This window comes from Thamnophis sirtalis, unplaced genomic scaffold, assembly GCF_051295495.1.
Source record: "Thamnophis sirtalis isolate CommonGarterSnake01/CBP01778 unplaced genomic scaffold, rThaSir2_p1.2 scaffold_3, whole genome shotgun sequence".
Taxonomy (NCBI): Eukaryota; Metazoa; Chordata; class Lepidosauria; order Squamata; family Natricidae; genus Thamnophis; species Thamnophis sirtalis.
In genome coordinates, this window is record NW_028261383.1 from 78,580,286 (window position 1) to 78,607,903 (window position 27,618).

The following is a 27,618-nucleotide window of genomic DNA, read 5'->3' on the forward strand; positions in this document are numbered from 1 at the left end:
TCTTCTTTGTAGTATCTTTTTTTCCTCGCCCTTTCTATTAATACTCTTAATGAAGTGAAGACAGAAAAAGTGTGGGAGATTGTGTGCATGTGTGTGACAGAAGTGGAAATAGACCTCTTTGATCAGAGATAAAACAATAGTTTCTTAAAAGGCTGCAACCGGTTTTTGGACTTTTTGCTGAAAATGGAAATAGTGATTTCTAGATTTGTTAATTAAAAAGGGTTGAATATGGGATAGAAGGAAACTACGTAAAGAGTAGTTTTACAGAGGGAGGAAGGGTATTGACTGTGTTTATAACTGCTACAAAGAAGATTCAAGATCTCTTTTTAATCTTTTTTTTCCTATGTATATTGATTTCCAAACTTTATTGTCTCTCTTTTTGTTACCTTTTGTTTATATAATGTCATGTCTTATTTCTCTAAAAATCTCTAATAAAATTCATATTGAAAGAGATATACCAGCAAGTAGATGAGTGGGATACTGACTGGTCCAATATATTAGAGTTGTGACATTCAGCAAAGTCATCTGGGAATAGTTGAACATTGCTGAGTAGTTTAGGATTTATCAGATAGAAATTAATCTTGTCTCACTTCATGGTGCTCTCAATTTAGCAGAAACATTGGAGAATAAGTCCAGCAGAGGACCATATGTGATATAGTTCTCATTATAGAATAATTGTAGTTCATATTCCTTTGGCTAAGAGAGATGAAATATTATATGCAAGTCCATCAGACCAAAATGTATAAATTAGGCTTACTCTATTGAACGCCTTTCAGGTAGACATGTCCAACACTGTCAAGGAACTCTAGGATGATGTCCCAACAGAGTAAGGACATGCCAAAATGATGAGGCTGTTGTATGGCATTAGCTGTATATCTTCTCCAAACTGATCTCTCTCTCTCTCTTTCTCTTTCTCTCTCTCTCTCTCTCTCTCTCTCTCTCTCTCTCTTTGCTGATTCAGGACCTCTCAGTAGCCCTGCATCCACTGCCTGTTTTGAAAACTGTTTGCCAGAAAAGGGAAGCTACTGACTTCAAAAGTAAAAAATGAATTCTACAGACATCCCCATCCAGACAGAGATGATAGACATCGTGCCAAATGGAAAACATTCAGTATTACATACCTCTTCCATGGGAAATGACAGGTGAGGTGGCTTGCAAGGCTTGGCTTATCTGACTGACTCAGATTGCAGGCTTGAGTTAATGCAATTGTCCTGGATATAAGATTATCTTTTGCAGTGAACGGGATTACTGTCACTTCATTCTCTGATCCACAAATGTTTGCCCATTAGCACCCACTCACTCTTGTGCTGCTGTTTCCACTTCCGTTCTTTTAATCTGCCTTCTTCCCATGACTACAGAACATTGCTGGGTCGTCCTGATCAATGCTGCCACCTAATTAGTGATCTGTAAATATCCTGAACATTTTTTTCCCCTTCCGTTCAGTTGAGTCTGATTCTTGGAGACAGCCTGAACAAGTCCCTGCTATTTTCTTGGCAATGTTTTTTTCCAGAAATGGCTTGTCATTGCCTGCTTCTATGGCTGAGATAAAACCCAATTGGCTTTGTGCCTAAAGTGAGACTGGAATTTATGGTTTCTAGTGTGATGCCTTAACCATTATGTAAATCTGGCTTTTAACCCCAAACATATGAGTAAAGAAAACTCCCAAGTAAGTACAGAATTATATATATTTAATTCAAGATCAAATGGAAAGTAGGGAACTGAACCAGAATGAAGCCCAGTTGATCATAACATTTCAGCCTTAGGGGATCTCTGTAAATTTCTGTTGCTAACCCTTCTTCCCCATTTGAGAAGACAAACCAACTCATCAGAGATAAATACAATCAAATTTTATTAAAGGAAAAGAGAAACTATACATATCTTTTTTAAACTTTGAATATCCAAAATACCTGCATTTAGTAGTGAAAGAGATCAACTACACAGCTATTTAAAATATGGGGAAGAAAAGCTTGATTAAAACATTAAAATTTACAATAGATGTAATGGTGCTGGTAGACCACAAAATGTCATTTTTCTGCTACAAATGTTTCTGTCTAAATTTATAGAAAGATATTGGAAAAATGAGGCAAAATGGGCAGCAAACAAATCTAACAAGTAAGAAAGAAATTAAATAAAACTTTACACTGATTATTACCGATTAGACAAGATTCTGAAGAGAAGCTCTTCTTCTTGTTCAGTCTGAGGATATGTTTGCTGAAGTACACACAATTATGTAGTGTGTTTATTATCAAATGTGAAATATTTGTATAGTATGGTAAATAAAGATTCAATATGAATCAATACTCTGAGCTAAACCTTTTACCTACATTACGAGAGACAACCATTTCATGAAACAGTTCTGTTTTGTTTTACTTGTCCTCCTCCGCGCCCCCGCCCCCCCCCCCCCCCCAGCAAACAGACCAGGTACTTCTCTATGTCTATGTGACAAAAGGACTTGACTCCTCATTGGCTATGCATCTCGGTGTACATTCTGTTTGGGAAATGTCTGAGTTCTGCTGACTGGCAAAGAAAGAACATCCATAACAGCAATAAATCCTGATTTACCTAATCAATAGACGGATATAATGGAAGCTTTGGGACTTTCTATTTAGCCAGCTAATACATGCAAATTTGTTTCTTATTGATTTTATGGTACTTCCAAATTTGCAAACAGATACACAACTGACAGGGAATGCTGCAGTATCCAACACATGAAATGCATTAGGTTGTCTGCGTGAAAATGTGATTCTCCACCACCAGATCATACTTGCATTGCTGCTGTTCTAGAGCTTTCAAGAAACATAGGCTAAAGTCTATGTTTAGAGTTAACTGCTAGTTTTTGGAGCAGTACATACAATATTCTGCTGGCACTATTTTATATGGTGGAGGAACTGATAAACTTTTTTTAAAAAAAATTAAGAAAATGTAAGCACAGGAAGTTGTGTTTATTAATTATAGTTAATTATGTTCTTGGTAAATATAGTGTTGTTAAAGCCAGTATGGCATCCTAGATCTAGCTATGTATTTTTTAAAAGCAAAAATGCATTTGGAAACCCAGTTTTTTAAAAGCTTATTCATTCTTTCATTCTATTTGAAGCTATTTTTATAAATGATATTGCCCTCTGGAAAATAAGAAGGAATTTTGGGAATACATAGCGAAAGTTAGAATAGAAATAGGCTCTGTATGAAAAGATTCCTCAATAAGATTATTTCTTCTCAGTATGTCTAAGAAGCAGACCCTAAGGAAAGAAGAGGTAATTCTGCAGCAGTATTACCACTGAAACTAATCCTTTGAGCCAGAGTTGGAAAAGGGAGAATTTCTAAGTGAAGACTGGTTAAATGAAGTTTTTCTCCCCACCCCTATTATCTTGCGGCAGATTTGATGAGAACCAGGCGAATGTAACGGAGATGGAGGAGTTTCTTCCGCATGGTGTTGAAAAGAAACAGACTCATTTCACAGATGTAAGTTTTGGTATATTGTTCTGGGTTGATGGTTGCAATTTTAATATATTCATTGATAACTAAGTCATACATCTCCAGGGAAACTATTACCAGAAAAGATGAAAGAACAGTGCATATTTTGCAAGTGGTCTGGACAACAGCCATTCAAATCTATTAAAAAAAAAAGAATGCAATCTTTGGTTGTGTCCTTTTAGTCTACAACAAATAGCCTCTGAACCCAAACCAGACTTTTGATGGTCCTTCCTCCTTGCTCTGCCTACCCAGAAGATGTCAAGTTAGAGGCAAGCGAATCAGAATGGAAGGACATGTATCTTTGATAACTCTAATATGAGAAAGATTTCTCTCAAGCCCTGGAATAGAGAGGTGATAGGTAAAAGCAGAATTCACCTTTCTTAGGAGCTGGTAGGAAAAAGAATTGCAGTAGGAGATATAGGAAGCTCACCTGGACTTTATAGTATATAGGATTTCAAAGCAGATGCTGCATAGGAGTGCCCTCTTCCTAAAGATCATGATAAGAAACATAGGCAGCAAAAGATGAAAGATGGCTAGCATAGACCATGGCCTACTCCTTTCTGACCGGGGGGGGGGGGAGGTGTGAGGACAGTGCAGAGAAGTGTTATGCTGGCATACAACTCTCTCTCAGATGCACACTCTTGTTTTTGTTTCAGTTTGAAGGGAAGACTTCTTTTGGGATGTCTGTTTTCAATCTCAGCAATGCCATCATGGGCAGTGGGATCCTTGGGCTGGCATATGCTATGGCCAACACTGGCATCCTCCTCTTTCTGTAAGTGCTGTGCTCATCATCAGAAGAGCTAGAGAGGAATCCACCCTCTCCTTTCTCAGGCAGATACTCTCCACAGATTTGGGGATTCCCAATATGGTGAAAAGTTATGCTGATTGTGGGAATTCTGGACATTGATCCTAAATGCCTGGAGGATCTGTACTGTTCTGGTACCTATGGTTAGTTTGTGCAGTTCTCTGTTGGTCTATATACAATACTCGTTTTCCAGGGAATTTTATTCTGCCTGATAAAGCAAATCCTCATGTTATTGTTCAGGTAGCTTTTCCTTGCCAGGGAGGACCATCCTATAGCCTCATCCTGATTACTTTGGGAAATGTCAGAATGGATTGTTTTTCCTGTTTTATCCAGGAAATGTAGCAGGGGTGGCAAACTCACGTTGTCATATCATTGTCATGTGACATATCACGACTCCCCCCCTTTGCTAAATGGGGTGGATGTGGCCAGTGCGTGATGCATCTGGCCCACAGGCCATGAGTTTGACACCCCTGCTCTAATGAAATGGGATTCTAATTATTGTCCTGTTCTTGTCATAATCTCGGAAACATAGCTACTAAACAGAGTGGGACACAGACAATTGCAGACCACACCTAAGAGAACTTATGATCCAATGACATGCTCTTGGATCTAAGAATATACAAGCCGGCTGTCCCAAAGATATTTTTTTCAAGAGGCAACTGGACTTTCTTGGTTTTTCTTTGAAGATGTTTCGCTTCTCGTCCAAGAAGCTTCTTCAGCTCTGAGCTGAAGCAAAACGTATTCAAAGAAAAACCAAGAAAGTCCAGTTGCCTCTTGAAAAAGCACCTTTGGGACAACCATGACCTGATGACTGAGAATCTCCATAGACATACAAGCTGGCCAAATATAAATACATCATTTTATGTTTCTTGCCTTTATAAGAAACTATTTAGCTTAAGGACAGGTGTGATGTTGGATCATTTATTTGTACATTAATGAATGGAAAAGTTGGCAGAATTTGACCCTAAGCTAAGGTTATTGGCAATTGGAACTCCCATAGTCAGAAAATCAGCTGGGCTGAGTGCACAGAAGGCTTGGGAAAGAAAAGACAAAGGAGGTTTGTTAGATTCCCACGATGTGGGAAATTAAGGTGGGCTGGAGCAGGTTAGTCTGGGGACAAACAGAACTGTAGTCTATTGATGGTTTGGAGCGGGAGTTGATGCTGGGAGTTGAGAACACAAATGATGCTCCTCTGCAATGAAGGGAGGAACAAAGTCAGCAAGCCTCTGCTTGGAGAACAAGGCCTCCAGGAGCTCTCTGACTTCTATGTAACACTTAGCACGATCCTGAGTGAAATCAAAGCCTTTATTAGAATGGCATAAACGGGGAGGAACAAGAAGGTGCCTGTGAACTGGAGGCAGATAAGAACAGTAGGGGAAGGTAGTCATTGCAAAAGATCTTTGAGGAATGACTCTCATCTTGATATACTTTTTGGATGTGCTCTACTTCTGTTACTCCATAGAATCCTTGCAGAAAGGGAAGGATTCTTCCCGAACTGCAACATAGCCAACAGTAACACAGCCACCTACTTTGCTTTGCCTCTACTAGCATTTCCCTCTAGCATCTGCATGAAGTAGAGACATAGAATTGCTATTTGATCCTGAACAGTTAATGGGATGGAGGACAGGGTTAGCTCCTCTTGCTATGTAAATGTAACGCTCGTCCTTCTGTTTTTTTGGCAGCGTTACGTCATCAGCCTTAATGGATTTCTTTTGGCTTGTATCCATTCCTTTCTCTACAGTAATTTTAACCTGGGTTGTAACCATCCTTGTTGACCTTGCAAACCAAAGTGCAGGCCAAAATGTCTGCAACCAACATGGAGGTCAGGGCCTGTGTGCAGAGCTGTTGCATCACCCTCTTCCATCTTAAATCTACTCTCTGAATCATCCACTACTCAATTCAACTCAGAGCCCTGGATTCATTGCATGCTTCATGCATGCTTTTCCCCCCGCTAAGATTTCTTATACTTCCAGTTGTCTGCACCCTGTAGACATCTGTATCATTTGCATCTTGACAGGGATGAGAATGACTGCATGATGGGAGGAATGAAATGCTTTCAGTGAAGTGATCCGTTCTCTGCTTCCGAGGCTCCCTGGGGCTGATTTCTCATTTGGTTTGAAATTCTTGTTGGGAAGAGCAAAACATGGGGTCACAAAACCTCCCAAGTTCTGGGAAGCAATTCAGCATCATGCGGCTACCCTGCAGAGAGCTTGCTTTTGTTCTTTGGTTGCGTTCAGTCACAAAGTTCAGCTAGGGATAGTGCTGGCACGCTGTCCTCAATCTGCCAAGCCACATTTCTTTAACCAGGAAAACTTCATGTCACTTTCAAAGCAAAAATGATCAATCCCCCCAGTTTTTCTAGAAGGCCTTCTCCTGGAGAACAGACATATTCATTCCCTGTCCTTCCTGCTACTCCTATTTTTAGTAACTAATCGCAATTTTGGACTGTGAGCATCCCATAGAGTTGACTATCCTTTCTTTAGAACATCCCTGGAGTGTATTTCTCTGGAAGTCTCTTGTGTTCCCACTTGTTGGCCCACAAGTGGATGATACTCTGTCATGCAGATTGCTCAGCCTGCAGTTGTCCCACTTCTACCCTTTCTATAGGCAACTCATGGAGAAATTCAAGAGTTTAATATTCCTGTATTTGGGCAGAGTTATATTTCATAGGGGAATGTGACTTTTCATACCAAAGGTTGCTTACCCTTCTTCCAAGCCATCGAGGCTTAGTAGTCCCATCTGCTTCTCAACTATTGTACATGGACTGGTTGAGACAGAATAACCCTGGAGATTCAGTGAAAGAAAAACTGATCCAGAAACACATTTCTCTGCCTTTGTAACATGACAGTGTCTGGAAGGAAGGCTCTTCCATTTCAATGAGGGCTCAAATTACAACTGTTTGTCTTATGGGAAATTCAAACTAGGGATCGTGAACATTCTTGTACTACAGTTCTCATTATTCCAGCCATCAGCAATGATGGCTGGGATAATAGACATTACACTCCAATAGCACTAGAAGCCGAAGGATAGGAAACTCCAGGAACCATTTTAGTCAAGAGCTGGCAATGATGTGTCATTCCCATCCGGTCTGGATTTGTGGTTCAGCAGGTGAAATGACACATGCAGAAGATTGTGGAAATTCTCTGGAGTGCTTTATGCCAAGGTTTTTAGAAATGCAAATAAATTAGATTAAATCCATAGTGAAGATTGAGTCAGAGAGTGGGACAAAAAATAAACACAGCTGTGGTTCATCATGGCTGAGATTCAGAAGAAGCACTTAGGAAACTGGGAAGGGGCAGGTATTAATAGGTATCTCTATGCTGGCCCCACCTCTTTACAAAATTGGGTTGGAAAAATGGACTTTGAAAGAGGGGCAGGTGGGGGTCATTCCACATCTAGTCAGGTAGTTTAGGTTGAAATACTTCCACAAAGTATATTTTACATTAGGACTATCTGGCAGGAGGCATCAAAAATGTCCAGATAGTTCCTATGACTATATAACCCAAGCCCATAAAATAAGGTTGGGTCTTTGATTTCATGGATTTGGTTACCCCCCTTGAGTTTTCTGACCTCCACTTTTGGACTTTCCAGCTTTAGAGCAAGGCTCTTATTAAAGTTGCACTATAATTGGAAGAATTCATTGTAGCTATGTTGATTAATTGTAACCATCATTTCTATCCTACTTCATGCCAGGATGGGGATGACTGATACAAAATTAAGGGCATATGAAGAAGGTCAAGTAGCCATGGTAGCAACATTTCTTTTTATTTTACTGTGTTTCTAATTACTTCCAAATTTGAATGAAAATCCTGGTGTTTCAGATCTGACCTAGTGAATATTTAGCAATGTATATTGTCATAAATGTATTTTTTCTTTGCCTCTTTGGGCAACAATTCATTCCCTTTCATCTTTATGTGTGGTGATAGAAATATGCTGGCTGGAGAGGAAACAGGATATTGGAAAATTTAATACACAATAAACAATTTCAAAGCAATCACCGAGTTTTCTAAACACCCTTGCTTCTTTCAATATGGTTATTTTATATTCTATATTATGTGATAGAATCTGAATATAGCATCGGGGCATTATCTTCTGGAAAACTTTTTAATTTTTTCTCTTTTTGATAATGGAAATATGTACTTAACTAGAATAGAATTATTTGCATGTCATTTATTCGTGGAGTTAAATAATAAATAATTAGTACAGAGGTAGCTCTTGAAGTGATGAATTCAACAATTGAAACAATAGTTCAGTCTTGAATGAACAAAACCTCCATCCAGATGTAGGATAGCTAATGCTGGGAGAGAATATCGGTACTTCCCAGCTGTTTGTCAGTGCATTCATATGTGGGTGTGGGTTTCGCCCTGTATTCTCCTGGCTTCCATCCCAATGTATTATCCTCTGGGTAGAATTAATTCACCTTTTACAAATTAAAGGGTTATATAACACACTCGTATTAGGACAGATCAAAATATATCACTGCTGTTGCTTTGAGTGCATGTCTTCAGGGGAGCCAGTACATAATAGTTTTCATATCAAGGTAATGCTGTAAGGAAACTACCTTCCTCTCCATGCCCTGCCTTTCATCATCCTCAGTCTGTGAGTTTATCAAGTAGGATGGTGTAAATAAAGTAATCAGATAGTAAAGCTATACTAATTCATATTTCTGGGCAATAAGTGTGCATCTGTTTCTCAATCTTTGGGTTTTTGTTTAAAGAATTGCACCATTTGCTGATTGTAGAAATAAGTACTGTATATTTTGTTTCCTTTTGGTTTTTCTCCTGAACCTTCTCCAGTCTCATGTAATCCCAAATATATGGAATTCTAGTGACTTTGGAATTGATTAGGATGGTTGTGGATTGTGAAGTTGTAGTCCAACAGTTACAAATCCAGGACAGGAGTTTGAATTTGAAGAAAGCCACCTGGGTACTTCATACTGAGTGCGTCCCTTTTGTGAAGTCTAATTAAAAAACTCCAGATACCTTGTTCAGAAATTAGAGGATTGCTTTTGGAATTAGATCAAATTTGGGGAATATTTCACAAATAAGACAAAGTAATTGAGATATGCTCCAGATGTGGCTTTGGAAAACTGTGTAGAAGACCATACCCTCTCCTTTTAGACTTTAGACTTTTAGACATCAGGATCACTTGTTACATCAGCTCTGGGTTGAGTTCCAGGAAGTTGCCTCTGGGGATGTGGACAAGGCCATTCAAGCTGTAAGTGCTTCCACTTGTATTTTGGACCCGTGTCCCTCCTGGCTGGTGGCTAACAGCAGGGAGGTGACACATGGCTGGATCCAGGCGGTTGTCACCGCCTCCCTTCGGGAGGGGCACTTCCCCGCCGTACTTAAAACGGCGGTGGTGAGACCCCTCCTGAAGAAACCATCGTTAGATCCAGCCATCTTAAACAACTTTCGTCCTGTCTCCAACCTTCCCTTTATCGGGAAGGTTGTTGAGAAGGTGGTGGCCTTTCAGCTTCAACGGGCCTTGGAGGAAGCTAGCTATCTTGACCCCTTCCAGTCCGGCTTCAGACCTGGTTACAGCACAGAAACCGCTTTGGTCGCATTGACCGATGATCTCTGGAGGGCCAGAGATGGAGGCTATGCGTCCATCCTGGTTCTCCTTGACCTCTCAGCGGCTTTCGATACCATCGACCATGGTATCCTTCTGCGACGACTGCGGGAGGTGGGTGTGGGAGGCACTGTTCTACGGTGGTTCTCCTCCTACCTCTCGGACAGGTCGCAGTCGGTGTTGGTCGGGGGGCAGAGATCGTCCCTGAGGCCCCTAACATGTGGGGTACCTCAGGGTTCGGTCCTATCCCCCCTACTATTTAACATATACATGAAACCGCTGGGCGAGATCATTCGGAGGCACGGGATAAAATACCATCAATATGCGGACGATACGCAATTGTATCTGTCCGTCCCGTGCCAACTCAATGAAGCGGTGGACGTGATGAACCAGGGTTTGGAGGCCGTTAGGAACTGGATGAGTGCTAACAAACTGGTACTCAACCCGGATAAGACCGAGTGGCTGTTGTGTTTCCCCCCCAATAATTTGGCTAATACACCAACGCTTAGGCTGGGGGGTCAAATTTTATACCCCTCAGATAGGGTCCGCAACTTAGGAGTCCTCCTGGACCCACAGCTGACTTTTGATCACCAGCTGTCAGCTGTGACCAGGGGGGCATTTGCCCAGGTTCGCCTGGTCCGCCAGTTGCGGCCCTACCTAGACCGGGGGGCTCTCACAACAGTCACTCGAGCCCTTGTGATCTCTAGACTGGAATACTGCAATGGGCTCTACATGGGGTTGCCCCTGAAGTGCATCCGGCGACTACAGCTAGTCCAAAATGCAGCCGCGCGAGTGATAGTGGGCGCACCGTGGTTCGCCCACGTTACACCTGTCCTCCGCGAGCTGCATTGGCTACCTGTTGGTCTCCGGGTGCGCTTCAGGATACTGATGACCACCTTTAAAGCACTCCATGGTAGTGGATCTGGGTACTTGAGAGACCGCCTTCTGCCGATTACCTCCCTAAATCGACCAATTAGATCGCACAGACTGGGCCTCCTCCGAATCCCATCTGCCAGTCAATGCCGACTGGCGACCACACGGAGGAGAGCCTTTTCTGTTGCTGCCCCGACCCTGTGGAACGAGCTCCCCATGGAGATCCGTACCCTCACCACTATCCAGACCTTCCGCGCAGCCCTCAAGATCTGGCTCTCCCAGCAGGCCTGGGGATAGGTTTTCAATTACCCGCCCGAGTGTTTGATTGCTGAATGAAAGTTGTGTTTTATTATTTTTCTTTGTGCACATATTGTTTTGTTTTTGACCTTGCACCCCCCCCCTTGTGGTTGTAAGCCGCCCTGAGTCCCCTCAGGGAAAAGGGCGGCATATAAATCCCAATAAACCTTAAACCTTAAACCTTAAACCTTGTCCACTATACTGTAAAAGAAGTTGAGATTCCTTATTATTATTATTTTTGTCCAATATTATCCAAGTCATATAAATCATATAAATATCTTCTTTTTCTCCCTAGATTCCTCTTGACTACTGTAGCTCTCTTGTCAAGCTATTCTATACATTTGCTGCTTAAATCCTCAGGGATTGTTGGTAAGTGTGATAAACCTGCTGAGGAACACACAGGTGGTTCAATTCAGTCAGTCCTATGCTATGTGATACGGCATCTGGCTGTGACTAAATTAACGTATTCAGCTAGAAGATCAACTGAGACTACATTTACTCTGTCTTGAATTCCATGGTGGACAAAAGGTGGAATAGCTGCTAAATAAATAAGTAGACTGTGGGGCAATTGCATTGATGCCCTCTCAGCAAATTTAGATCTGAGTGTCTTTTCTATCTTCAGTCACTGTATGTCGACATGCTGTTATTTGGTACTCCTGTTCCCAAAGCTAGTGAACAAACTGTCCAGAGTCACGCTGTAGGGGAGATGGATGACATAAAAAATTAATAAATTAAAACAATTAAACTAAACAAAAGGAGGTGGTTAGGGTATAATTGCCCTAATGGTAGTGCTGGTTCAACTTCAACTTCCTTAAATCTGACTTTGTTGGTGGTTTCACTTAATCCCATCCTCATTCCAAAGGTTACATTTAGACTTCAGCTGAACTACTAGTACTTTTGCTAAATGCCTTGATTGATTCTCCACCTAAGCAGTGGAGAAGAAATCTTCACCATAATATAATAAAAACCAATCCAAGACAGAGATTAAGATCAATCTGTCAATGTTGTGTGTTTTATTTTAGAAATGTAATTTGCAGGGCTTGCCGTGTATGCAAGAACGGCTGTTGTTTTTATTCCAATTGCGTTTGTTATGAGCAAAGGTTCATTATGTCACTGAAATGGTGTGGGTTCATTCATATGTCATTTTTCTTTTGTTAATTTTTTTGATATCACGTAGGAATCCGAGCCTATGAGCAACTGGGTTACAGAGCCTTTGGGACACCAGGGAAATTGGCAGCTGCCCTTGCTATAACACTACAAAACATTGGAGGTAGGAAGAAACCAGTCATGTTCACATCATCCTTTCTAAATACTGTAAAAGCCTTTTTACCTAGATTTCCTAGAAAGCATTGTAGAAGAAGGAATCATGCAGGCAAAAATGCATTCCTAAATAATTTCCCCTCTGGATCTTAAATGGCCTTTGTCCTCTGCTAACTTCTGTCTCTTTCTTCAGCGATGTCAAGCTACCTATACATTGTGAAGTCTGAACTGCCTCTAGTTATCCAGACCTTCCTTGCTCTGGAAGAGAAAACAGCGTAAGTGTCCCCATCCACGTCTTCCATTTTGTCTCTTACTTTTCTACATTTTCTATATTTATACGCCATATTCACATTGTTCTGCCTAAGGAGGGTGTAATGTCAGCAATAGATAGTGTGCTTGGCTGTAGTACATTGAAAAAAAATGTAATTGGCTGAATTTGTATATATTAAGCTTTGAACACACACACACACACACACACACACACACACACACACACATGCACACAGAAGCTTGTTGTTGCATGAAATTCATTTATTTCAGTCCCATAATTTATTTCTGTCCAGTTACATCAGGGATAATTTTTTAAATATCCCTGCTCTGCCCTGGGTGCCTATTTTGTTTATGTCTCTCCAATTTAAGTGCAAATTGTCTCTATGGTGGGTGCCAATTATGTTTACTATCTGATCCTGAACCCCAGCTCTTAGTCTTTTGCATGGTCAATGAAGACAAGGTGTAGCTGTAAGCTGGGTGGCCAGCCAGAGGGAAGCAGCAAAGCAAAAGAGGACAGCTGGTTCATTACAAAACTATTTTTGGATTATTAGCCCAGGCCCCAAAGCGAAATGGAATGTGGGGAGAAATGCCATTGCAGAAATGCTTCAATCGTACTGTAGTTTAAACATTTGGGTGCATTTCCTCCCTTTTGGACTCTCAGACATCCATTTCTTCTCCCGTCTTTATTTGCGAGCTCTCTGCTTTCCCCACCTTCTCCTTCTCTGTGGCTCAGCTCCGTTTAACATCTCTTTAGTAGTACAGAGATTTATCTCCTCTGGACAATCTGTTACAGGGATTTCACAGCATTAAGCCACTACTATTTTTGATTGACGCCAACGTGGAATAAACCCTCTGCACAGGATTAAACCAAAGTGAACTTCCAATCCATGTGTGATGCTCCACTTCCTTCTGCCCTAGGATGTATTAGTCAGATCTGTGTTTCTGCTCATGAGCTGGCTGGGCTTCAGCACGCCTTCTACCACCCTAGCAAACCCAAGGAAATATTTCCTCCTAGTGGAAGGGTTAGTTGGGAAAATTAGTATAGCAGTAGGCAGCGAGAGATCTGCTCTCTTGGATGTATCGATCACTCCTCTTTAGGCCTATCTGAGACATGACGAGGGGAAAGTCATATTTGCTTCTGTCCTTCAGTGTGAGATACATCCAAGACATTCTTATAGATGTTTTGGGTTATCAGCGGTATGTTTATCTGGCATTAGTCCCAAGACTGGACACTCTGAAAATGTACATGGCCAGCATGACAGCAGAATAGAATATTTCATTATCATTGGAAAATCTTATTTAAAGGAGCAGAGCACACAATGACTGCAAAGAAGACATTTTAAAATGATGACTAAGGTTCTTGTATTGCCCTAACCAATGATATGGCCTGTTGGGTTGGCTTAGACTGTGGTATGAACCCAGCTATTGTAGGATTTGATCGTGATTTATGAGGTAACGCAACACATGCACTCAGTCATTGTAGTGCACAGTGTGTGTACCCAACAAATCTGAAAACATTGATATTTTAAGAACGCTGTGCGTAAGGGGTATATTCTGAAAAAGGTATATCTTTGGCTAGATTTGGACTGTCCCTCGTTGCAAAGCTGAATACCACAAGCTCAGCAGAGGTATTGGCATGTACTTGGAGACAAAATGTGCCCTTTAATTGCAGCCAATCTAAAAAGCAGGCTAAAGATCAAACTAGGACTTTTAGAATGGAAGAAGAGCAAGGGTTTAGCTTCTGAGGAAACAGGATGGGTAAAATAGGTGGTGATTCAGCTTTTGGGGTCTATATGGAGCTCATCCTGGACAGGCTGTAAGAGTAAACTGGGGACGAAAGCAATCTCCTGCCTTGGTTCCTCTTGGACTGCTTCTTGTTACGAGAGGTCTTTGCATGGACCAAGGCTGAAGGAGCTGCCTTCTAACTTGCATCTTACAGTGCCTTTCAAGACTAAAAACCCTGGGCTTATTTTCAGGGGACTTTGGAGGTCTGTCAGGTCCTGATTCCGGACAAGGATTTCTTTATACCCTGAAATTCTTACAACCAGTCCCCTCTCCCACTTCTTAGATATTTGTCTCTGCTTGCTTGAAATGCCTCTCATTTCTTTATGAGTTTCCACACCCACTCTTTTTAATCCCGAAGCTTTCCCCATAAAATAGTTAATATAAAATTGCCTTCCAAAAATAGTGTTCTTTGTTGGATTATGAAAATTAAGCCTGTTCATACCCAGATGTATCTGTCTTTTAATATTGCATGAGTCATGCAGAATTCTGGTTTCCTGGCTTATAATGTTTTCTTTTCTTGTTCTTAGCCCCATGGAAAAATATGTGAGGTACTGAAATGCTAAACAGCTTTTCCTCGTGTGCTTTTAGACTAGACCTAGCCATAGATCTCTCTCTTTGGAAGGAAACGTGGTAAGGTTTCCTTAGATTTGAATGAAAGTTTCAAGTGCTCAGGTTAGAGACAAATGGGAAGAGAGACAAAAAGAGAGAGGGGTGGATGGATGGACGGACAGACGGACGGACAGACAGATAAACAGAACTCTCTCAAAAATAAAGGAAGTGCCATGATTCAGTGGCTGAGTTCCACATAATGTGTGCTAAAGATTCAAGATTCAGTCCTGTTTCTCCAAGCTGTGCTGGCAAAACTCAGCCTAAATTTAAAGAGCTGATGTTGGTAATTTTGTTCTAATTAAAAGAGTGGTCTAACTGATTAGATCCATATAGTAAGATTACTCTCTCCAGGTATTTGCAGTCATAGTCTACTAGTCACAGAGAGATTAATCCTATTGTATGATTCTAGAAAAGAGCCTACAGCACAAGGGGACCATGTGACTGCCAAGAACCTCAATCTTTTCTCCCTCCTCCCCAGCCAAGATGCTACATACGTGATTTAATGTGGTAGTGAGGATACATTCTGTGTATCCATACACATTAGTTGCGTTTAATGCATTAGTAGGATTTAATTGTATTAACTGTTCTACCTGTCCGCTTTTTTGCTTAGGCTGCATTTAGTTTGGAGAGATACCTCATGGTACTCAAAGATCAAGTGGCTACAAATGATGTGATTTTTCCTGTGTCATTTCAGGGACTGGTATATGAATGGAAATTACCTGGTAATCCTGGTCAGTATCACCATTATCCTTCCTCTGGCCCTCATGAAACAACTAGGTAAGGTTTACTTAAGTTCCTTAACTCTCATTTATGAGGATGATAAACACTTTGACTGTCCGATGCTTAATGACTATGTGGCGAAAGATGGAATCAGCAGGGAAAGCAGCATGGATATTGCTGAGTATACGTGAACAAGGGATTTTGTTTTGCCAAGTGTTTCTGAAAAGCATGTGAATTACCCCCAATACCCCATCCACTGGAGTGCTGCTCTTCATGCTATCTACCACTGAGAATTAAAGTATTATTTAGAACTGGATGATCTTGGACTTTGCAAAGCGGAAAACCCAAAGCACTCTTCCTTGCTTTCAGGAACACGTGCTTCAAAAATTTCTAATAGCTAGACCTCCTTATAGACAATAATAGTGAAAGAATGACAGAGAGAAAGAGAAATGTAGTACAACCGGCAAACCTACAAATTACATTACAGATCCCTTGCATATTTTGTTTTGTTTTCTCTTGTTCCAGGTTATCTTGGTTATGCCAGTGGGTTTTCTCTCAGCTGCATGGTCTTCTTCCTTATTTCGGTGAGTTTGAATGATGATGGTTTATAAAGTCTTTTTTTTAAACTCTATGTAAGATTTATTTATGATACGGAACTGTTCATGTCTATTCAGAAGTTTGATCCATTAAGTTCAACATGATCTACTTGCAAAAAAAAATGAGCATAAAACTGAAATTTTAATTATCAACTGTAATTAGTTCTTTCTTAACAACAGGAATTGTAAGGTTATAGAGCACACGTTTAGATGGCTGTGCTGCTTAGCAATAGCAGTTACAGCACTTCTGGTTGCTGTTATTAAGTGAAGCCTACATTGTCATTAAACATAATGTCACATAGTCAGCATTGGTGACCTCCAGCCAGCTTCTCCATTGACTTTGTTTGTCAAAAGCTGGCGGCGAAGTTTGCATTTGGTGATCATATGAACATGGGATGCTGCAACATCATAATTGTGAGTTGGTTGCTGGGGACCTGGATTACAATCACGTGAATACAACTACTCACAACTATGAGTTCAGTCATAAGTTCAGCACTATCATAAGTTGTAATGATTGCTGAACAAGTAGTTGTGAAGCAAGGATTACCTGTGCATATATTTCCATCTTGTGCATCTGTTACGAGTGGCAAATACATTTTCCTGTGTCCTTTATTCACATAGCAACTTGATGGGAAGGGTTAGATTAAGAAAGAGAAATTTATTCTGAGCTTGAGCGCTCCATTGAAACTTTTATGCAAGTCTTTTCAATGCAACAGTGTTGATGTTTTGGATTATAACTTTTAATCAGCCCCAACCTATGGTTAGAGATAATAAGAGCTGTAGCTAAGACATCACAAAGACTGAGGAAATTTGATAGCTTGGTTACCATGACTACATAAATACATTACCTGAAAATCTTAATGAAAAATCTTTCATGGTTGGACATTTTCAAGGACTTATTTGGGGTCTTTTCCTAGTTTAAAAAATATTTAAGAGCTTTGCTTATTCATTTATTTGTTTATAAAAATTCTACCATTTTCCTGAAAATAAGACCTCCCCAGATAATAAGCTCAATTGGGCTTTTGAGCGCATGTGCTAAAATAAGCCCTCCCCTGAAAATAAACCCTTCCTGAAAATATTGCAACAAAGCAGCAACCATGAGGTGACCACGCTCTCCTCCTCCTGCATCTCAAAAATAATAAGACTTTCCCCAAAATAAGGCCAAGCGCTTATTTCAGAGGTCAAAAGAAAATAAGACCCTGTCTTATTTTCGGGGAAACACGATAGTACATCTCAGTCTAATCTGTTTTACATGGATCTCATAAAGATAAAATAGGAGTCAGGGAAGGAAAAGAATTCTTGGTGCAATTGCATCTTGAAGAAGATCCAGATTTGTTAGATAAATGGAATCAAATTTTAAAAGAGGGTTCTTATGAGAGGTATTTTATCCTAACTTCTAAGGGAGCAATACTTTACTTCATTATAAAAGCATCTTTACTTGCATGTAATTATTTCTGCTAGATTCTACCTCCATCAGACCAGATGTATCTAGCCTTTGAATCTGGTCCTAAATTTTTTTTCCTTTTGGGTCATCAGGCCAAGGAGGAGGATTTTGTATTTGACATTGCTAAAATTGGACGGTGCTACTTTCTCAAGCGCAGACTGTCACAGTAAATAGCTTGCAAGCAATTTGCCTCCAGCCTTTGCAAGATGCATCACTACATTCTCACTCCCTTGTCAGAAACACTGATCTATTTCTGGGAGAAGAAGCTTTGTATCATTGTGAGGGACAACAGGAGAAGACAGGAAGTAGTGCCAGAGCCCTCATAGGGATGTTAGCATGCATACTAATAAAATGCAATTTCAAAGTGCCTACCAATCTTGGAGAAGGGATTTTTTTTTTTACTCTTCTTCAAGCTATTGTAGGTCAGAAGTGGTTCTTAGTTTAAATCAGAGATCCTTGGAGCTGTCTGAGCTGGATTGTTTTCTTGCAGATGTTTCATTACCCAAATGAGGAAACATCATGATGTTGCCTAGTTTGGGTAATGAAATGTCAGGAAGAAAACAATCCAGCTCAGAGAGTACCGGGGATACTTAATTTCAACGCTGAGCTGCAAATATTCTCCTTTATCAGTAGCTTAAATCAGCTACTTGCTCCTACATGGACTGCTGCATTGAAGATATTCATAACTAATCAAATTGTAACTTTTGGCTTGGATAAGGATGATCCCGAAGGGCTTGCTAGCTTGATTTTTTCCTTAACACTCCAGTCCTATAAATAATCGCAGCTGTGATCTTTTGCAAAAAATAGTGGTAGTGCAATTATCACTGGAGCATTTGTGCTACTTACTTCTTGTTTTAAAAATTTGTAATTTGATGGCATTATGGAAAAATGTCTTTAGGAAGCTATATAAGTAAATCTCTTTTATGATATACATCAGTGACATGTCATGCTGCCTAAGCTTAGCATGTTTTACAAGCTTCATGCTGGTGCAGGGTATGAAGTTCCACTGTGATACCTCCTACCTGGAGACATTTAATTTACTTTTTGCCTGATGCCTCAGGCAAGCTACTCAGTGGGATTTGGTGTGGGTTAATGTTCTGTCTCCCTGATTTTAATTTGTATCATTTTACCCTGGGTTTTTTTTGTGTGAAGGTGAATGAATTCCGCAACTGTGTCTCAAAGTACAATTTAGTAGTTTTATTGTGTTTCATTGGCTTTTATAGAACCCGTTTTAAGTTTATTTTATAAAGAAAAACCAGTGTGTGTGTGTGTGTGTGTGTGTGTGTGTGTGTGTGTGTGTGTGTGTGTGTGTAATAAGATTTACCAGAACATACAAGATGAGAGAGACCGCCTGCTGCCAATCACCTCCACTAGACCGATTAGATCCCACAGATTAGGCCTCCTCCGAATTCCATCCGCCGGCCAGTGTCGATTGGCGACTACCCGGAGGAGAGCCTTCTCTGTGGCTGCTCCGACCCTCTGGAACGAACTCCCTGTGGAGATTCGAACCCTCACCACTCTCCAGGCCTTCCGAAATGCCCTTAAAACCTGGCTGTTCCGACAGGCCTGGGGCTAAAGAGCTGTTGCCCCCGTCTCGAATGGTATGACTGTTGTGTGTTTTTAAATTATGCATTGTTATGTTTCGTTTTTATTTTTTGTCTGTACCCCCCTTCCCTGATTTGAATTGTGAGCCGCCCTGAGTCCCCTTCGGGGGGAAAGGGCAGCATATAAATACAATAAAATCAATCAAAATCAAATCAATCAATCAAGATTAGGCTGTATATTTGTGCTGCTATCGTTGTATTAAAGTCAAATCATTCAAATCATAAAGTGGGTTTCAAAATCACAAGTTTTGTGAAATGTGAATTAGGAAAGTTTGTACAATGTTTAGAACTCAATTATTAAGTTTTACTAATACAAAGATGTATGAGTGTGAATGTGGCTATTTCAGTGGAAAGTGTAGTTCACAGGATTCTTAAATAAAGTTATAGCAGCAATAGGCAAATTGATCGATTCCAGATTTCTTTTTAACTCCTCTCAACTCTAGTCAGTAAGGCCTGTGACAAGGGAATATGAGATTGGGATACATAAGATAGGAAGAGATCGTATTTCTAGTATTAACATATTATATGTGCACTTTTGTATTGGACCTCTCTGTCTGGCCAACATGACCTAAGAACCGAGGTGGCACAGTGGTTAGAGTGCAATATTGCAGGCTACTTCAGCTGACAGCTAGCTGCAGTTTGGTAGTTCAAATCTCACCAGGCTCAAGGTTGCTCAGCCTTCCATCTGAGTCACTGAGTGACTCTTGATGAGTTACAATCTGCAGAAACTTGAAAACACAGGATTAAAATTTGGATAACATACAGTATAATAAATGTTCAGAAAAGGATAAAAAGAAAAATAGGATAATGGGATAGCAGAAATGACAATAACAACAAAATTAACCAAGACCAACTCTCACATATCTCAATCAAGAACTTTAGTTCTGTATGGGTTCTTCCCATGTTCTGGGCTAAAACTCAGAGGAAGAACCAGGTTCTACAGAAGGACAAACAGGTCAGGGACATCCAAACGTTGTTTCACAGAGCAGGTGCTACGACAGAGAAGGCAGATCCCACCAGAAGACACTGTTTCATAGTAGGAACCCAAAGCATGCCGCTGTGCCAGAACTCATGGGACAAACAGAAATCATTGAAGACAGGCAGTTCTGCATATAAGCTGACCCCATGCCATGGAGTACATTGATGCTTGAGGCCACCAATCAAAAACTTGTACACAGACATTAGCCATTCTTTCCTTGGATAACCCGAGCTATCTAACATAGCTGATTTCTTGCCTAATGTTGAGGTCATCCAGTGAAAATATTTTTAAAATATGTGAAGCAGGCAAGTGAAGATTATTGTATTATTGAGAACCTATGAGGTTTTACTTCCTCCTCAGATGAGGACTTATGAGGTTTTATTTCTTCCTCAGGTCATTTACAAAAAGTTCCAGATTCCTTGTCCACTTCCTGAGCGGATCAACAACACAGGCAACCTGAATTACACCTTGATTAGCACAAGCAGCTATGAAAATGAACACACTACTCTGCAGGCCACAGAGGAAGACATTTGCTCTTCAAGTTTGTTCATGCTCAAGTCTCAGGTCAGATGAGTGATAATTAATAATACCGTATTTTTCAGAGTATAAGACACACCTTCCACCCCCCCCAAAAAAGAGGCTGAAAATCTGGGTGCGTCTTATACACTGAATACAACGTTTTTTGCCTCCCAAAACCCCGCCCCTTCACCAAAATGGCCATGCATAGCCTTTAGGAGGCTTTCAGGATGCTCCCGGGGGCTGGGGAGGGCAGAAATGAGCATCTTATACTCCAAAAAATACAGTATATATCGTTCTCCAACCTAGGTGCCATCCAAATGTGGGAATTTTCAGCAATGGTAATGCTGACTGTGGGTAGGGCTTTCAGAAATTTCAGGAAGTAACACACCTAGATTGGGGTTCAGGGATCTGAGTTTCTGGGAATCACAAATTCTGTTTGTGAGAATTTGTTCCCAATTCTTTTATTCCCTGCTAATCTTCGTTAACACTTTTTGGGGTACGCAATTCCTTTGCCTGGGTATAGCTGAGAGCTTAAAACAGCATTACTCTTGCAGGCAAAAGCTTCTCTGACATTTCCCCTTCTCTCTTTTAACTTTGCAGACAGCCTACACCATCCCTATCATGGCATTTGCTTTTGTGTGTCATCCTGAAGTCCTTCCTATCTACACAGAGTTGAAAAAGTAAGTATGTACATATGTTAATAATACCTCACTGTTGACATCACCGAAGTAGTGTTGCAAGCTGAAGGAGGCATCAGATTATTGAATTTAGAGTATAAAGATGATGTTTTAGGACATTTGTTCTTTTTCTTTCTCATGCATGCACACATTTACTGCATATTGATTGTAGCAAATTCTGGACAGCTTCCTTCCATGTCATAGGAAAGACATGCAGTTATAAGTATAAAAGCCCAACTGGCTAGTTCTGTTGGTTCTGTGTCTTTTCTGCCATTCCAGAATGTTGATCCTCAGTAGGCAGGAGGACAAATACCTGTTCACAAATGCATAAATGCATAAGAGCTTTTATTCTGTGGTCTGTTAGAATTGCACAATTCCCAATTTATTGGGAATCAGTGCTATAGTTTTTCACTAGCATTTCATCTCGTAGGTTGTGCAACTGAGATTCATTTTAATTTAAAAACCATTTAGTATTTCTCAGGATTTTCATCAAATGTTGCCCACCCCTCTGCCCATAATAGACCAGGGATACACATGCAAATAATTATTCAAATAATTTAACAACCGGTTCTCTGCCCTAATGACCAGCTGGGTATGCGTGGCTCGGTGGTAATGTGACTGTGTGGTGTGGCCAACTCAACGTCACTCATGTTGATGGGCTCTTCGCCTTAGCTGTTACAATGTAATAAGGGTTAACTGGAGAAGCAATTTCTGTAAGCAGGGCAATAAAGATCAGGGTACAAACAACACCAGAATGTTCCCTCCCTGCCTTCTTTACAGGATTAGCCCTGTAAAGTGGGGGAAAAACCAAAATGGGATTTCTTCCAACAATCGGTTCTCCAAACTGCTTAGAAAGTTAACAACCGGTTCTCCCGAATAGGTGCGAACTGGCTGAATCCCACCATTGTATACATGTCATCTAAACTCCTGTGACTAATCATGTAATATGAACTCACAGGAAGAATGTTCAGGGTTTTTAAAAAATACAAAATTGAGTTTCATCAAGAATTTTTATTTTTAAATAATAGCAAGGTGAAGAAGAAAGTCAAATGATAACAGTGCCCTGCTTTTAATAAATCAAAACCGCTTCATGATTAGCATAAGTTAAATCCTTCTCATTGAGCTTTTGTCTGTCTTTTAGCCCAACCAAGAAGAAGATGCAGTGTATCTCCAACATTTCCATCACAGTCATGTATGTTATGTACTTCCTGGCTGCCCTATTTGGTTATCTCACATTTTATGGTAAGCTCCTTTCTATTGTCCTAGGAGTTCAGCTATGTCCTGAGGACCACATTCAACCCATCAGTATCCCTTTTGTGACTCCCAGAATTTCAATCTTTTTAAACTTTGAGGGGAGGAGGGCTGTGGGGATATATATTAAGCCTTGTAGAGATTTCAGGCATCCATTTGATCTCTTAAATCCCTCTCTTGCCAATTTTGGAGTATGTCTACCAATATACCTTCCAAGGACTTGGATAGCCTTCAAGCCACCAGAATGCTTGTAATGTATCTCATGTTCTGTGCTTCCTAATTAAATGGAGGAAAGGCAGACATTGAGGGCAGAAAGTACTGTCTTTTTAAAGCTATAACCTTATTCCCTCAAGGATTAACCATTGGAGTGCAGTTGCAGGCAGCTTCATGTTCTTTGGATGCTCAACTCACTAATGAACTATATAGCACCAACAGTAGAGATCCTTTCACATTTTGCAAAGCTTGTGTTCTCCACGGTGTTTTGGATTGGCCTGTCTCATGCATTTCATTAGAGAACCTCCAAAGAAGAATGCTGATCCTTGCATTGTATCCTGTACAAAGACATAATAGTACATCAAGTTTCCCTTGTTGTGCAATATAATTACTTACATGTTAATTTGAGAAAACTGTAATTAGCATTTTACAAAGTTGTCCATGCCACCAGCCATATGATTTGCAGCCTCCAGAAACAACAAACACCTCTATAGTCTTCAATTATAAAAAAAAATATTTTGGGAGTGTTGTACAAAGAAAATCATTGTTATATATTTAGCCTGATCAATGCTGCTATTCTATTCTTGGCTGTCTCCTACAGGGCAGGTAGAATCAGAACTGCTTCACACCTACAGCAGAGTAGACTCACTTGATGTGCTGATCTTGTGTGTGCGAGTAGCTGTGTTGATTGCTGTGACACTAACAGTGCCCATTGTTCTCTTCCCGGTGAGTTCCTCTGTCAGAAAACTGACAGAAGGAGATGTGATGTTGTGTTGTGTGTGTCTATTTTTTCAATTGGAATATTCATGTAAAATTTAATTCCTATCTTGCATGAATTCTTGATACTGAAAAAGGAATAAAAATCAAGAGAGAACTTAGGCTGTAAACCAATAAAGTCACTGTAATTTACAGTGGTGCCTTGGTTAATTATTAATTGGTTTCAGGAGGTGCAATGAGTATCAAAAGCGATGAGTACCAAACAAAATTTTTCCTATAAGGAATAATATAGTGAGTCACAAGGCAGCCAACACCAACAAGTTCTAGTTTGTGCCTTGAGCAACAAACGATGAGCATCAGGACAGATTTTTCACATTAAAATGTGTTGAGTACCAAATTCAATGAGTTTCAAAGTCATTGAGTACCAAGCAGAGGTGGGTTCTTACCAGTTCGCACCTATTCGGTAGAACCGGTTCGTCAAATCTACCGAACCGGTTAGAAGAGGTTCCACCAGTGGAGCTGGAAAGCAGGCCACACCTACAGAAGATGTTCCAAAAAAATTTGAAACCCACCACTGGTACCAAGGTACCCCTGCTGTTCAAAACTATAGCACCACTGAGATAGATAAAAGCAGGGGAGAGTAGTATACAAGATGTAAGTGCTGGTAGATGGTTAAGGAGGAGTTATAGTCATAGCTGTCATAGTCCAAAACTATAGCACCACTGAGATAGATACAAGCAGGGGAGAGTAGTATACAAGATGTAAGTGCTGGTAGATGGTTAAGGAGGAGTTATAGTCATAGCTGGCGTAGTCCACCAAATTATAAATGGGAACTGAAGTTAAAAATTAAGCCATTAGATCAGAAGCCTATTCAATTGGGAAAAAGGATAAATTCAAGTAGCTATGATGAAGACAGACCTAAAAAATATGCAGTAAAGAACTTTGCCATGTTTCTAAAATGTGAATCTGACTACTTTTGTCTTTCTCCAGGTTCGCCGTGCAATCCAGCAGATGCTTTTTCAAGACAAGGATTTCAGCTGGATTCGGCACATTATCATTGCTTTTCTGCTACTGACATCTATTAATTTGCTTGTTATTTTTGCTCCCTCCATCTTGGGAATCTTTGGCTTAATTGGTAAGTCTCGCCTTCCAGGAATCATTTTGTTTTAAACAGATACTTTTTATTAAGGATTTTAACAATACTAAAAGATATTACAACCTAATCTGAACAAGAAAAGAAATACAAAATGCAAAAAGCAAAAAAAAAAGAAAGTGAGAAAGAGAGTGACAGAGAAAAAAAGAAAAAGGAGGGAGGGAGGATATATAAAAAAGTTACTGATGTTAATTTATTGCTGCTATGTATTATGGATTCTGCATTTTGGCAAAATATACCATATTTTTCGGAGTATGACGCACCTTTTTCCCTTGAAAAAGAGGCTGAAAATCTGGGTGCATCCTATACACTGAATGCAGCATTTTTTGCCTCCCAAAACCCTGCCCCCTTCACCAAAATGGCTGTGGATAGCCTTTAGGAGCCTTACAGAGTGCTGGAGAGGGCAGAAATGAGTGAAAAATGGGCCATTTTTTACTCAATTTTGCTCCCCCGCAGGAGCACTCTATAAGCCTCCTAAAGGCTATGCATGCACCTTTAAAAAAAACAGGGCCCGTTTTCACAAAAAATGGGCCGTTTTTAGGAGGTCTTAAGAGTGCAAAAACTTTTTTTTAAAAAATTGCCTCTTCAAAATCTTCGTGCGTCTTATACTCCGGTGCATCTTATACTCTGAAAAATATGGTATACTATGAATATTGTTTATCAATATGGATAAAATCATTTACATTTTGAAAAACGTTTCTGAAAAGTGTTTCTAATACACAAGGGAGTATTAAATAAACAAGCTTCTAATAATAGAAATTGCATTAGGACAATAATTATTTCATACTCCTTTGAGAACATCCATGGGACTCCTTGAGCTGGTGCCTCAGTGTGCTGTTTTTCCAGGATCAAAGCCATCTTATTAAACCTCTTTGTTTGCCATGTAATTCCAAAGGGTTCTTCTTTGTTGTTTATGCTTCTAGCCACTCATTAGTTGCTTCCACCACAACCCCCTGCTGATTTTAAACTCAAACACTATCCTAGGAGGAAAATCAATAGCTGGTCTGGACTCTTCCATGAATGAGGGCCAAGGTTGGAGATGCTGTTGTCAGAGCTTGTCTTGTTTTCCCAAAAATATATTAGTGAACAAAAGTCAAGCCCAGGGTGTTTCATTTTCTGAAGATCCTAAATCCTGTTCTCTGTTGGACTCTCCCAGGTGCCACCTCAGCTCCTTGCCTGATATTCATCTTTCCAGCAATATTCTATATCCGGATCGTGCCCAAGGACAAGGAACCTATGAAATCCCTTCCCAAGATTCTGGTATGTGATCTCTAACAATCCAGTTTGGCTACTTATTAGTTATCACTAGTAATGACTAGTTAATAACTACTAGTAGTTATTCATGAAGACTCCAAAGGGTTGGGCTCAGTGGTGGGATTCGAATAATTTAATAGCTGGTTCTCTACTCTAATGATTTCTTCCAACAGCCAGTTCACCAAACTGTTCAGAAACTTAACAACCGGTTGTCCCGAAGTGGCTGAATCCCACCACTGGATGGATTGCTGGATGAGAAAAAAAAGGTTCTGCTTTAGAGAATCCACCTGATAGTGAAATTTAGTATTTCTAAGCAATAGTTTTTTGGCAGGGGGGGGGGGGGGTAAGGAGAATGTGCCCTGTGTGTACTGCATATTATCTATGGAAACTATTGTCATTTTTGGATTTCAAACTGAATACATGGTTTATAATTACCATCATAAATATCAATGTCATCGTCATTTGTGCCATATGGGGATGTGCAATATATCTTTATTCTAAAGGAACTATTAAGAAAGAACTGGTCTGGAGCAGAACCACAATTTTCAAGGAAGGCATGAGTCTTTCCTCCCTAGCTGCAGTGCTACTCAGCCATAATGGTTGCATGATTCATTTTTGGAGTGAGGGGAGGGAAGTTATGTGAAGTCTAGACATATATAGCTGTAGGAGCATGCTTTGAATCAGTTGCCAACTCATTTTTATTGCACTACAAGTGGCACAAATTAAAGCAGCGAGACCTGGACTTTGGATGTCTAGATTGCTCTCTTTGCTCCAGTTAGTGGAAGAGGAAAGAGACACACATTAATATGTTTCTGCTCCCACCATTTGGGGGGCTCCTTTCTGCGAGTGACACTCTCCTTCCCTCCTGTCTCTTCTCCCTGCAGGCATCTCTCTTTGCGGTCCTCGGGGTGCTCTTCATGATCATGAGCCTCAGCTTCATCATCATCGACTGGACGTCAGGTGGCCTAAAGAGTGGAGGCAGCCACTAGGCGACATTCGGAGCCCCGTGATGCACAACGAAGCCTTGGGAAACTCAACTGGCTTGGATCCATTTCCTGCCCCCTGCCCTGTGTTAGTACTGTATCATTCTTTCATCCCTGGTTACATTCTGAGCCACGGGTGCTATTCCAGTATGAAATCCTCACACTCACACTGAGCCAGAGGTGCTGCAGGCTGGACTAGACCAGAAGCCAATCTCTTACTTTCTCTGGGCATTTGATTTTCTCTCAAAAGTCTGGGATCGGCCAGGCTAACAGTAGTCTAAATGAGCACATAAACTGGAAAAATAAGCCCATTTCAAGGGAAAGGGAGGGGAGGCTGCTATGATAACACAGTCTATCTTCAGTTCTATATGCCCAGCTCAGCTGGCCCACACTGAGGGGACTCAAAAGTCAGCAGGACCAGAAGAAAATGGAGCAACTGTGCTAAATAACTTGGATGTAGGGCTCTCACTTGATGCTCACTACTGAATGGTTGACTTGGGCCAAGCTTTATATTATATGAATATTACACTGAGGCTACAGAATGAAAAACCAAGGCTTTTTGAAGCT

The 27,618-nt window shown here is 40.5% G+C and overlaps 1 protein-coding gene across 2 annotated transcripts in view; it reads left to right on the forward strand.

Moving 5' to 3' along the window:
• Window positions 1-27,378, forward strand: part of SLC38A3 (solute carrier family 38 member 3) — a 66,423-nt gene extending 39,045 nt beyond the window's left edge. Inside the window, exons 2-16 of one of the 2 annotated variants that reach the window (XM_087709263.1) lie at window positions 962-1,142; window positions 3,375-3,459; window positions 4,128-4,243; window positions 11,313-11,386; window positions 12,195-12,287; window positions 12,471-12,552; window positions 15,636-15,718; window positions 16,187-16,245; window positions 20,678-20,848; window positions 21,404-21,483; window positions 22,622-22,722; window positions 23,546-23,670; window positions 24,652-24,796; window positions 25,971-26,074; window positions 26,953-27,378. In XM_087709263.1, coding sequence (XP_087565389.1) covers window positions 1,045-1,142; window positions 3,375-3,459; window positions 4,128-4,243; window positions 11,313-11,386; window positions 12,195-12,287; window positions 12,471-12,552; window positions 15,636-15,718; window positions 16,187-16,245; window positions 20,678-20,848; window positions 21,404-21,483; window positions 22,622-22,722; window positions 23,546-23,670; window positions 24,652-24,796; window positions 25,971-26,074; window positions 26,953-27,057 — 1,521 coding nt within the window. In that variant the 5' untranslated portion in view covers window positions 962-1,044 and the 3' untranslated portion in view covers window positions 27,058-27,378. Of the gene's footprint in view, window positions 1-961; window positions 1,143-3,370; window positions 3,460-4,127; window positions 4,244-11,312; window positions 11,387-12,194; window positions 12,288-12,470; window positions 12,553-15,635; window positions 15,719-16,186; window positions 16,246-20,677; window positions 20,849-21,403; window positions 21,484-22,621; window positions 22,723-23,545; window positions 23,671-24,651; window positions 24,797-25,970; window positions 26,075-26,952 lie in introns of both variants that reach the window. The other variant, XM_087709262.1, reaches the window with a different exon arrangement.
• The last annotated feature ends 240 nt before the right edge of the window (window positions 27,379-27,618 follow it).